This window comes from Aquarana catesbeiana, linkage group LG04, assembly GCF_042186555.1.
Source record: "Aquarana catesbeiana isolate 2022-GZ linkage group LG04, ASM4218655v1, whole genome shotgun sequence".
Classification (NCBI taxonomy): Eukaryota; Metazoa; Chordata; class Amphibia; order Anura; family Ranidae; genus Aquarana; species Aquarana catesbeiana.
Window position 1 is genome coordinate 272,505,754 of NC_133327.1, and position 13,672 is coordinate 272,519,425.

The 13,672-nt window shown below is 42.6% G+C and overlaps 1 protein-coding gene across 2 annotated transcripts in view; it reads right to left on the bottom strand.

The window, feature by feature from the left end:
• Positions 1–13,672, bottom strand: part of ABCC5 (ATP binding cassette subfamily C member 5) — a 207,397-nt gene that overhangs the window by 159,056 nt on the left and 34,669 nt on the right. For both annotated transcript variants that reach the window (XM_073626551.1, XM_073626552.1), the window contains exons 3-4: positions 374–534; positions 69–224 (exon numbers count right to left, since the gene is read on the bottom strand). In XM_073626551.1, the coding sequence (XP_073482652.1) occupies positions 69–224; positions 374–534 (317 nt within the window). The remainder of the gene's footprint in view (positions 1–68; positions 225–373; positions 535–13,672) is intronic.

Sequence of the window (13,672 nt, forward strand, 5' to 3'; positions counted from 1 at the left end):
GAGAAAACGTAAGCAAAGACACTTTACACTTCCATCCGACAGCACACAGTCTTTCACCAATAACATACCGTCTGCTGTTAACATCAGAAGACTCGTGTTGAGACAAAGGCCAGACGTCTTCAAGAAACAGCTCGCCCTTTTTGTAAGCCACACGTGCCAGCGGTGTTAACCAGGAGAAAGTCATGAAGGAAAACAGTCCTGCATTATCCACTGGATGCTGGTGTCTGTTAGAGAATCAAGTAAAATAAAAAACAAAATAAGATTTGTAACAATGTACTTCTGCTATGGACTAATAAGCAAATTAAAAGAAACATTCAAATTTAATTTACAATGAAAAATAAAAAAGATATAAATACATAATAAAAACACTTACTTTGATGTAAGTCGAAAAGGTTTAAGCAGATGTAACCCATAGTGATATTTTCCGCTATGGTGGTGCTCACTCAGAATCTGCAAGTTGGAGTGCATAGAGATGTCCAAGGGAAGACCCTCTGCTCGTGCAGCCGTCTCCAGAGCATCCTGGCAATCCACAAGCTTTAAATTGAAAGCACATTAAACAGAATAAATTAGAACAAGGTTCAACTCAACTTGAATAAATCAAGTATTAGTGTAACTGCCTGCATATCATTTTTGCCAGAATCTCTCTTCTACAGCCCCGTCAGACATGCTATCCAAATAACATTCTGAAAGTCATTATCTGCCCAAGCACAGGCACATGAATGGAAAAAAGGGTTTTTTGTGGAATCATTTCCAAAAACAAGTCAGGATTATTAATGCTGACCATACACAGGAAATGTTTTTGGGAAGAATGGATTTAGATTGAATATTAAAACCACACAAACAATAAACAGGTTTGCAGAACGTACGTACCAACACATTTCCCAACAGCTGATAGAAAAATGAAAGTTTAAAATAATTTTCTAACTTTCTGGAAAACCCTTTTGTGAAGGTGTTTTGAGAAAGATTATAAATACTAACGATTGCCTAAACTTTAAAATTTGTGTCGAAATGTCTTCAATGTCTAGGCCTGCTTACTCAATGCTGACCAAAAAAATATACCTCTCATGCAGACACTACCAGCTTGCCCAAGGCCAGGAAGGGTTTACAGGCCCTGAAACAAGCTTTTTGGCTTTTTTTGTCCAGGACTATCCAGATCCATTTACAAATATGCACCAAGCAGTCACATCACACAGTGTAACAGCCACATTGGATGTACTAAGTACAACCATTGGCAGAAGCCAGCATATGTGCAAAGTCAGCTTCATGGCCTATGGCATACACAAAGAGTAAGTTTTAACCACTTAAGGACCAGCCTCGTTTTGGAATTTAGGTGTTTACATGTTTAAAACCCTTTTTTTTTTTTGCTAGAAAATTACTTATAACCCCCAAAACATTATATATTGTTTTTTTTCCTAACACCCTAGAGAATAAAATGGCAGTCATTGCAATACTTTTTTTCACACCGTTTTTGCGTAGCAGTCTTACAAGCACAATTGTTTCGGAAAAAATTCACTTTTTGAATTAAAAAAAAAAAAAAAAACACAACAGTAAAGTTAGTCCAATTTTTTTTATATTGTCAAAGATAAATGTTACGCCGAGTAAATTGATACCCAACATGTCACGCTTCAAAATTGCGCCCGCTCGTGCAATGGCGTCAAACTTTTACCCTCAAAAATCTCCATAGGCGATGCTTAAAAAAAAAAAATTGTACAAGTTGCATGTTTTGCGTTACAGAGAAGGTCTAGGGCTAGAATTGTTGCTCTCGCTCTACCGATCGCAGCGATACTTCACATATGTGGTCTGACCACCATTTTCATATGCGGGCGCTACTCACATATGTGTTTGCTTCTGCGCGCGAGCTCCTCGGGAAGGGGCGCTTTTTCTTATATTTTTTACTTTTTATAATTTTATTATAGAAAAAAGCATGACAGGTCCTCTTAAATATGAGATCTGGGGTCAAAAAGTCCTCAGATCTCATATTTGGACTAAAATGCAAAAAAAAGAAAAAAAATTGTCATTTGAAAAAATGACATTGGAAAAATGTGGCTTCCGCCCTCCTATGGCATGGAGACAGATGGGGGCCCATCTTCCCCTCACTCATCTCAATACCACAGTGTGAAAGGTCCCGATCGCCTCTGCCGCTACCGACAGCTCCGGTAAGCAGTGGAGGCGGCACCTCTCCCGCCGCCGATAACAGTGATCTCGTGGTGAATCCAACGCAGAGACCACCATTATCGTAAGCAGAACCGCCGACCCTAAAGATGGATACCTCGGTTGTGGCAGCAGCTGCTGCCGTTACTGAGATATGCCTCTTCAAACTGATGACGTGTATATATACAGTGGCCGGTCGGTAAGTGGTTAAAGAAATACGATCAAAATGATAGTGCTGTCTCCAAAAGCATACCTGTCATCTGCACAAAGTAATGTTAGCAAAGTTAAAATGTTAAAAAGTGTTGAAAATGTAAAAATATAATAAAATAAGATGACAGGTGAATTGTCAATCCCTTGAGGGGTAGTAAAAATGCAGCTTAACCATGGGGTTTAACCACTTCTCAATCACAAGCCTAAAAAAAGGCCTTTTGGTCCTAGAAATACCGTATAACTTCAGTGTGCGCAAAGCTATATAGAACACGTGCAGCGCAATCAAAGCTTTTTTGCACAGCCGTGGATTTACGTTCGTATATGCATGCATGTGGGGGGCACAAATTTTTTGAAGGGGGAGAGTTTAAGGGTTTGGGTGTAGCTATCGTTTTAACACGGTTTTTCCTTCATTAAAAACCTTATTTTTCATCACATAAAGGGACCAAAAGTCCCCCGTGTGATACGATTTCTTGTGACAGATTTGTTTTAACAAGACATCAGGGGTCTTTTAGATCCTCAATATTTCAGCTGTCCTCCATTGAAGTTAAAGAGATTGTTAACAATCACCTTGTAAAACAAACCATTCAGTTTAAAACAGAAATGAAAGGCAAAACATTTGTTAATAGATATAAAATACCGTATTTATCGGCGTATAACATGCACCCCAAGTTTAGGAGGGAATTTTAAGGAAAAAAAAACTTAAGGAAAAAAACTTACATTTAAATGCCCATAAAAAACAGCCTTATCAGTGTCCATCTGCGGCCTTGCACAGCGTCCATCTGCATGCTTGTCCAGTGTCATTTGCAGCCTTGCCAGTGTCATTTTCAGCCTTATCAGTGTCCATCTGCAGCCTAGTCAGTGACATTTGCAGCCTTGCCCAGGCTGCAGTTAAACTGCAGTGACTTGTCAGTGTCACTGCAGTTTAAAAAAGGCGCCGCCGGCGCCTAGATACATAGCCGTGACTTGCGGCAGCTCTCGGCCACTTTCGGCTCCACTCGTAGATACACAGAGCCGGTCCTCGGCTCCTCTCATAGTCCCGCCCTATGATGGACATAACACAGGTCCAATGGTGGGACTGGGCGTGACTGTGAGCGGAGCCGAGCGCTGCCCATATACATACATAGCCAAGTGTACTCGGCTAGGTTCGGCTAGCCCTGCTCACAGTCACGCCCAGTCCCTGTGTTATGTCCATCATAGGGCGGGACTGGGCGGGACTGTGAGCGGAGCTAGCCGAGCCTAGCCGAGTACACTCGGCTATGTATGTATATATATCGGCGGCCGGCGCTCGCTCCACACAATCAGTGGGGGGATCGGCGTATAACACGCACCCACAATTTTCCCCTGCTTTTAAGGGGAAAAAAGTGCGTGTTATACGGCGATAAATAAAAAATTATTAAAATACCTTTATCCCTTTTATCACATTCCCTCTGTACTCAGTTGCACAAGAGGTGGGGGAAGAGAAGCAGCAGTACAATGAGCTTCCCAGTGAAAGACAGGGGGGGTCAGAACAACTCTGATGACTGGAGGAGAGCACAGAGTTCCCAGCATAGCTAGAGAACAGACTGTGGTTGTGTTGGCCTGCTTAGTATGGTCAGTTTTTAATAGGAAAACAGACTAGCTTTCTAGGACTAGCAGGAACACCAGGGATTTCACACAAAGGAAGCAATACAAAGAGAACAGGAGACTTTCTCATACAAGTACTGTGCATGGTACAGCAGGCACATATCAGAGATATGAAATGTTGTGTTTACATACGCTTTAATCAAGCATTCATTGTGCTTAATTAGCTTCCTCCCCAGCCACAGGGTAACCCAGATGTAACAAATATACCTCGTTTCTGGGTTCCTACTAATTAGGGAGATTAGCGAAAACCCACGAAACATGTTGGGAGCATACGTAGGACAAAAGCACTAGGGTTTTTGTGGAGGAAGGGGAAAGTAAAACACTATGACAGTCAGCTTGTCAGATTTAGATACCTACTTCGATTTTGTAGCAGCCAGGAGTGCGTTAAATCCCTCCCACATGCTGCCAACATATCACATTGGACAGTGGTAGTGGAAGGGTAATAGTGGGGAGAAAAAAAAAAAAAAAAGTGAAATAAACACAGCTCAGCCATAACATAACCACCCATCATAACCGGGCAAGGCATGGATTCCATTAGACCTCCGAAGGTATGCTATGGTATTTGGCACCATGCCATCAATAGCAGATCCTTTAAGTCCTGTAAGTTGCGAGGTGGACCCTCCATGGATTGGACTTGTTTTTCCAGCATATCCCATACATGAACCACTGGATTGATATCTGAAGAATTGAGGCCAAGTCAACAACTCAAACTCGTCACTGTATTCCTCAAACCATTCTTGAATTTATCAGTCCAGGCCCCCTTCTTCCACTGCTCCATGGTCCAGTTCTGATGCTCATATGCCCATTGTGGGCGCTTTTGACAGTGGGCATGGGTCAGCAAGGACACTCTGACCGGTTTGTGGCTGCACAACCCCATACAAACTAATGCACCATGTGACAACCAGTATCAACTTTAGCAAAACGAACTACAGCAGCTCTTCTACTGGATTAAATTACATGGGCCAGTCTTCGGTCCCCACGTACATCAATGAGCCTTTGCCGCCCATGACCCGTCAGCGTTTTTTCTTACTCTGACCACTGTAGACCGGAAACATCCCACAAGAGCTGCAGTTTTAGAGCTGCTCTAACCCAGTTGCCTAACCATTACAATCTGGATGTCTGTGTATATACTTATACATTTTATATTAAAGTAATAAAATAGAGATATATATATATATATATATATATATATATATATATATATATATGTGCATAGGGAGTGCATATCTAGGCAAATAATTGAGCCACACACTTTGAATATTGCCACTCATGCCAGAGTGTGAAATTATTACAGGTCCCTTATTTATCATTAACTGTAAAATGAGGTATATGCTTTTTTTTTACTTTTTATATACATGGAAAAACAAATAAAAAAACTTTATATAAAAAATTAACTGCAAAATGGAGTGAAAAAGGCATTTAAAGCAGTATTAAACCCATAACCAAAAATGCATTAAAGTGCAGGTTACCAATTACAGCTTATTAGGCTTTTTTCTCTGTTTTCTGCTGGCAATCTAGCCAGTAACATACCTCCTGTATTAAGAGTGCCCCTACTCTTGATGAATTTGCACAGGGGGTACAGCAGACAGCAGCATTGTCCGTCTGGGAGGAGGGGTGAGTTAAATATACTAGCAGATTTATATACATTAAACTGAAGTCAAACTTTAGATCACACTTTATAATCAGTTGCAGCAACAGTTTTTTTTTCCCCCTTTTGGGATAAAGGTTTTACATGAGCAAATAAACGCTGATCATTTATGCACCTGTGTCAGTGCTAAATGGTTTGTCTCATACCTGTAAACTGATACTCCTGGAAGAGAGCCTATTGTTTTGAAACACAGACTTGCTGGCTGGATCACCAGATAAAAATAGAAGGAAGAAAAAACGAATGCAGCCATCACAAGAATTACTAAGCTGCAGTATAATAAATATAAGTATACTAGACCAAATACAAACAGCTTCGGAACTGCCGTGAGGTGCAGCCGCCACCATTGCTGGTAAGAGAGCCCAACAGTGAAGCCTTTTGGCTTCACAGCCGATTCTCTACTGCGCATGCGCGAATTGCGCATCGCTTTTTAATTGGCCGGTGGCAGAGGAAGGAGGCAGAGCTTCGCCGCAGCGCCGTCTCCAAAAAAAGGTCCCTGTGCCCCCCTCCCCCCTGAAAGGTGCCAAATGTGGAGAGATGGGGAGACGAATAAGCGGAAGTTCCACTTTTAGGTGGAGCTCCGCTTTAATACTGCTTTATTGATAATGTATTGATAATTTTGGGTAGTTAATTTTGTCCCTTTTTTCTTACGTGTGCACAGGTTTAGATGCCTGACTCATCTGGTATCTGTTTACTGGTTACAAACTCATCTTTTATAACATTATAAATTGGATCTTTATAGTGTACCCGGCCTCTGCTTTCAGAAATGATATAATCTTTAGGGTTTTTAGGTAATTTGCTAGCCATAAAATGCAGATTTTACAAACTTATGCCAAAAATGTTTAAAATTGCTTCAGAGGTGAAGTGGTTAAAAAGATCAAATACAACCATTTTTGCTGCAATATTGAGATTTAAAAATCAGATTTTCTAATGTCCTGGCCCCATTCCAGCTGTCCAGTGACTGAACACTGTTCAAGGAAAAGCAGCTCTTTGATGCACTTGCCTCTCGGTCACTCTGCTTTCTCTTACTCACAGGCTTGGCTGAGAGAAACAGGAGCCATTGGCAGGGAGAGATGGAGGGGAGAATTGAGGCAGAGCTGCCTGGCTTGGGATTAAACGCGCACAAGTGCCCCCATAGAATGTGGCTTCCTAAGGTGGGCACTCAGCGAGGGGGTGGGGGAGAGCCAAGAGCGCCGGCGTGGGACCCAAGGAGAGGAGGATTGGGGCTGCTCTGTGCAAAAACATTGCACAGAGCAGGTAAATATGATCTGTTATTTTTTAAAAAATGCCTTTACAAACACATCATACTTGCATGCTCTGTGCAATAATTTTGCACAGAGCAGCCTCGATCCTCCTCTTCTCAGGTCCCCGTCAGCACTCTGGGCCCCTCCCCCCTGCCCCCATAGCAAGCCATCTGCTATGTGGGGCGTGTGCTCCCTCCCTCCCTCCCCAAACCTGCTCTGTGTGTCCCTAATACACAAAGAAAGCAGCTCAGCCCTGCCCCCTCACTGGCTGCATCCAATCCAAAGAGGAGAAAGAGACCCGGAAGAGCCTCAGCTCTCATACACATCACTGGATCGAGATCAGGCTTAGGTAAAGATTAGGAGGGGCTGAGCGGAGAGCTGCACACTGATTGTTTTTAACCTTTATGCATAGAATGTATAAAAAGTAAAAAACCTTCAGCCTAGACAGACATTCATCATTTAAGATGCTGGAAAACCATTAGCAAAAAGCATATACACGGAAAACTTAAAATTATACATTGGAAATGGTTCCCCTCTAATGAAGTATACAATAAAAAAATAAAATATTTACAAAATATCAAATGTTAGACATACAGCAAATCTCTGAAAATAGAAACTGTACATCAAGTGAAAAGCTAAATGGTCATTGCTGAATGTGGCATCTAAGTGCTGTTTAATGATACTTTACAATGATAAAATATTGCACTGCATTATGATTCCATTAAAAACGGCAAATCCAGAGAGAATTACTGTCAAATCAGACTCGGAGCTTCTGCAATGTAAAAATAGACAAGGATCCTTCCTCCTCCGGTACATTTTGTATTAATGAGCTTTAAATCCAGATATCAATAAGTGGCTCAAAAAAAAAATCTGGTGATGCAGACATCAGTTCATTTTATCACTTTTAAAGATGGAAGAACTCCAAATGGAAAAAAATGTTATCTAGGTCCAACAGCAAAGCAGGGGTAAACAGAATCAAAGCAGGCCACGTACTATTCCAATGCCAAATGTTACAGGATCTTCAAATACTTTAAAGGGGTTGTAAAGTCAAAGGTTTAACATCTTAATGCATTCTATGCATCAAGATAAAAAGCCTTGTGTGCGCAGAAGTGCCCAGCGCCCCTAATACTTACATTATATTACCAAAGGTATTGGGACACCTCCCTTTAGAAGCACATGAACTTTAATGGCATCCCAGTCTTAGTCCGTAGGGTTCAATATTGAGTTGGCCCACCCTTTGCAGCTATAACTATTTTCAACAACTTCAACAAAGCGCATTTGTGAGGTCAGGCACTGATGTTGGATGAGAAGGCCTGGCTCGCAGTCTCTGCTCCAATTAATCCCAAAGGTGTTCTATCAGGTTGAGGTCAGGTCTCTGTGCAGGCCAGTCAAGTTCCTTCACCCAAAACACACTCATCAATGTCTTTATGGACCTTTTTGTGCACTGGTGCGCAGTCATGTTGGAAAAGGAAGAGACCATTCCCAAATTGTTCCCACAAATTTGGGAGCATGAAATTTTCCAAAATGTCTTGGCATGCTGACGCCTTAAAAGTTCTCCTCAATGGAACTAAGGGGCCAAGCCCAACCCCTGAAAAACAACTCCATGCCATAATCCCCCCCTCCACCAAATGATTTGGACCAGTGCACAAAGCAAGGTCCATAAAGACATGGATGAGCGAGTTTGGGATTGAGGAACTTGACTAGCCTGCACAGAGTCCTGACCTTGACTCGATAGAACATCTTTGGGATGAATTTGAGCGGATACTGTGAGCCAGGCCTTCTCGTCTAACATCTGTGACTGACCTCACAAATGTGCTTCTGGAAGAATGGTCAAACTTTCCCATAGACACACTCCTAAACCTTGTGGACAGTCTTCTCAGAGGAGTGGAAGCTGTTATAGTTGCAAAGTGTGGGCCAACTCAATATTGAACCTTACAGACTAAGACTGGGATGCTATTAAAGTTCATGTGCGTGTAAAGGCAGACGTTCCAATACTTCTGGTAAGATAGTGTACCTGAGCCTCATCTCTGTCCACGAGTATTTCAGCCATCCGATACTCTCTCTCCTGATTGGCGCCCACTGCTGTCAATTAAAGTCAGTTAGGAGAGGGAGGAAGAGAGGGAGGAAGAAAGGGTGGTTGGGAGAGAGAGAACCGCAGCTCCATGTCTGAATGTACACAGGGAGCTGCAGTTTGGCTTGGGTACCCCCATAGCAAGCTGCTTGCTGTGGGGGCATTAACCAGGAGGGAGGGGGGAAGCACAGAAGAGGGACCCGAGAACTAGGGCTGCTCTATGCAAATCCACTGCACAGAGCAGGAATGTTATTTTAGTAGAAAAAAAAAAAACAAACAGACTTTACAATCACTTAAACCATCACCTGAAACCGTGTGCCCTGGAGTCCTACTATCCTCTGCCTTAATGTGGTTGCAAAGTCAGTGAATAGCATTACTGCAAGCCCCTCTGTTATAACAAGGTATAATACAGTGTTCATTTTTTTTTTTATTATACTGCTAAATACCTTTTTTCAGAGTGCTGCTGTGCGTTCACATGACCTCCCACCACTCTCCTCCCCCGATCTAAGGACTACAGCGGGAGAGGCTGAGATTCCCTTCTGTCAGCCAGGAAATCACATGACCGATGTGCTGCCCGCTCAGTTCCTCCCACTGTAGTCCTTAGATCAGGGGAGGCGAGCGGTAAAAGGTCATGTGACCACACTGTCTACACTATTCTCCATTGTATCTATGAGGGCAGCCATGGTTGTCAGTTGTTATACAGGCTGGACTTGAAACATGCCTGTATAAGACACTGTATAAGGGACAAGATCAACAGTTTATTAACTTTCAATCCTTAGGTTTTATTTTCTCAATTTCAAAACTGTAAAGTTAAATTAATGTGGAAAAAGCATCAGTTATTTCCTTTACTTGCTGAAAAGGTTTTTAGCCTGAGTAGTGAAAATGGTCACTGCATCAAAGGACTGGCAAGCTACAATATACCGTATTTATCGGCGTATAACACGCACCCCAAGTTTAGGAGGGAATTTTAAGGAGAAAAAAAGTTTTAGGGTCCTTTCACACTGGGGCGGGGGCGTTGTCGGCGGTAAAGCGACACTATTTTAAGCGGCGCTTTACCGTCGGTATGCGGCCGCTAGCGGGGCGGTTTTACCCCCCCTGCTAGCAGACAAGAAAGGGTTAAAACCACCGCAAAGCGCCTCTGCAGAGGCGCTTTGCCGGCAGTATAGCCGCGCTGTCCCATTGATTTCAATGGGCAGGAGCGGTGAAGAGCGGTATACACTCCGCTCCTTCACCGCTCCGAAGATGCTGCTGGCAGGACTTTTTTTACCGTCCTGCCAGGGCATCGCTCCAGTGTGAAAGCCCTCGGGGCTTTCACACTGGAATGAAAGCAGCGGCACTTTCAGGTCGGTTTGCGGGCGCTATTATTAGCGCAATAGCACCCGCAAACCGCCCCAGTGTGAAAGGACCCTTAAGGAAAAAAAGTTACATTTAAATGCCCATCAATGCAGCCTTGCACAGCGTCCATCTGCATGCTTGTCCAGTGTCATTTGCAGCCTTGGTGTCATTTGCAGCCTTATAGCTTTGTCAGTGCCCATCTGCAACTTTGCCTGTGTCCATTTGCAGCCTTGCCCAGTCCATCATAGGGCGGGACTGGGCGTGACTGTGAGCGGAGCTAGCCGAACCTAGCCGGGTACACTCGGTTATCTGTATATGGGCGGCACTCGCTCCGCTCACAGTCACGCCCATCCCGGGCAGTACTACGAGTGGAGCCGAAAGTGGCCGAGAGCCGCCTCAAGTCACGGCTATGTATCTCGGCGCCGCCATTTTCAAACTCCGCTATGTATAGCGACGGCCGGCGATCTCTCTGCTCACAGTCAGCGGGGGATCGCAGGGGATCGGCGTATAACACGCACCCACGATTTCCCCCTGATTTTAAGGGGAAAAAAGTGCATGTTATATGCCGATAAATACGGTATTACATTTTTGTTTTGGTCTTAAACCTCCATTAAAATTATATCCCACTGAAGTGAAGATTCATCTCACAACCCTAAAGTGGAAGTCCAGTCAAAAAATTTTTTTCCTATTAATAGTATGTTAAATATTGTTATCTTTGATATTATTCTTCATTTTCTGGCTACCTGATTGTTTAGCTTAGAAAGTCTGGAAGGATACAGATCGATTTCTATGGCTCATTACATGTAAAGTTTAAGGCGCCGTTTCCACTAGTGTGGTCAAAGTCGCATGACAAGTCATACTAGTGGAAACGGAGCCTTAGTGTGGTCGCCTGTACTGTTCCTTTAATGTATAATGATCATTGTAGACTGTGAGCCGAAACTACAGAGCACTTACAGCTACACTGACATTTTGAGGCATAAGGCTGAACCAAGATCACATTAATGATTGCAGGGGAGAATTTAACTGTTTGGGTGGACTTCCACTATAAGCTTGAGCAAAACCATGTGATTGGTGTTGTAACTAACAGTGTGACCTAATGTGCAACCTTAGCAGAAAAGCTAAAGCAAAGCAGAAATGAAAATGCCTATCTAGACTAGAAATATGTTTAAAAAGGAACAGAAGACTGGCTGAAGGAGACGTTTACTCAGCTTGCACAATTTCTGTCTATCTAGTAGCACTAAAGCCTACTCTAAGCATTTATAGCTCCTCCTCGAGTAACCTCTGTATACACCAAAAAGTGAAGTACACCCAAGACTACTGGATGAATATGTATTTGAAAGCGTAAGTTCACCTTTACAGAAAATCTGAAAAAGGTTAACTTACACTGGACCCCTTCCCTATCACACCCAATCCCACTGACCTGGAGTCCCACGATCACCCCTTTTGACACATCAGATAGTGACGGCACTGCCCAATTAGAATGCCTCCTATACGTACCTTTACGAGGTACGTTTAGGAGATTAGGTCGAGTAATAGAGGGGAATTTTTCCAATGGGGACATGAGTTCTGGTGACCTGGGGGGTCCCCAAGGAATTCCCTTAATTTGCAGGTTTTTCCTCTCGCTTCCTGTTTGGCTATGGGAAAGGAAACATGGGGAAATCTCCACAATAGGACATTGATGGCGAAAAAAACTGAAAGGGGTTATAACCCTCCCTTGCTCTATACAAAAAAAAAAAAAAAAAGTTTAGCCTTTACTTTTACATTAAGTGCTGTGAGGTAATGCCAACCAATAACAGTTTTAGTTCTATCCTGCTGCCAGAGAGGTAATCAGCCAATAAGAGTTCTGTTGTCACTGTAAATGTTAAGCCCCAAGGCAATATACTGGATCAGCCAGTGCATTCGCAGCTAGAAGAATGAGAAGCAGGTAGTAATACATTAGGTATGACTGGATGACACAATAGCCTGTGACTCACTGAACAAGAGGCACAAGGGACACAGAAACAAGGAAGTGGGAAGGGGACTCTACAAGTGCTGAGTCACCATGATAAACAGAACTATCAGCTGAATGAAAAACATAACCCATCTTAAATATCCATCTACTAACCAATATTTATGGTTTCTAAACAAGCTGACAGTTTTCTCTTTATGAACCTAGAATGTGTGTATTTGCAGAACTTTCTACAACACAAATAAAGATTTAAAATGATGCGGGCAAGTACTATTTATATCTAACTTTAGGAAAGAAAACTATCTTAAAGTGGTTGTAAAGGCTCAAGGTTTTTACCTTCATGCATTCTACTGACTCCGGCTACTGTCAATCACAGCCAGTCAGCCAATGGGGAGCAGAGGGTGGGGCCAAGCAGTGGCTGTGTGTGAACGTACACACAAAGCAGCGGCTTGGGGGCCCCCCATAGCGAGTTGCTTGCTGTGGGGCACTTGGCAAGAAGGAAGGGGCCAGGAGTGCAGCAAGGAACCCGAGAAGGATCAGGGCTGCTTTGTGCAAAACCATTGCACAGAGCAGGTAAACATGTTTGTTTTTTATTAAATATGCATTTACAATAACTTTAACCACTTCTATACTGGGTACTTTCACACCCTTCCTGCCTAGGTCAATTTTCAGCTTTCAGAGCTGTTGTACTTTGAATGACAAATGCACAGTCATGCAACACTGTATACAAATAACAGGGTGGATAATAAAAAAAAAAAAAAAAATTGATTTTGATTTAAATCAGACTTTGATTTTTATCAAATTTATTTTAATAAAATGCTTTTGGGGTAAAAATCTCTAAACATAGGTTTCTATTTAAGATACATTAATAATTTAGTTTATTCAGCATGAAATGGAGCTTAGTTATGTAGCATGAGGCTGAATATTCTGCAATATTTACATTTTTGGTGAACTCATTTCATTCAACGAATCCAAGCTCTGCAAGGCGAGATAACATGCACTGCAATGATGCAGTCACACAATTTCACAGTACAATTAAATCAAAGTTCAGGAATATTACTTTATCCCGTTTTGCAAATCTATGTACACTACAAACTGAATGACTGAATCGGTTCTGATATTGTTGTTTTACTAACCTGACAGCTTATTATTCTAAATAGGAAACCTTGATTTAATTTGCAAATATTCCTATAGAATAAGTCCTTACATTTTTAAAAGCACCTGTTTCAGATCCATAATGGCAGCACCTGTTAGCGAACATCCACTCACCTGCTGCCGCCACGTTCCTCACCTTGTTGTGTCACTGCCACATCACCAGCTGTCCCATTAAAGTGAATGGGACTGTCGGTGAGTCAACAGCAGGTCAGAGGAGGAGCCGCTGCGGGACAGAGATGACAGCCGCTCTTTAATAATTATGATTTAAATCAAGCCTTTTTACTAGCCAT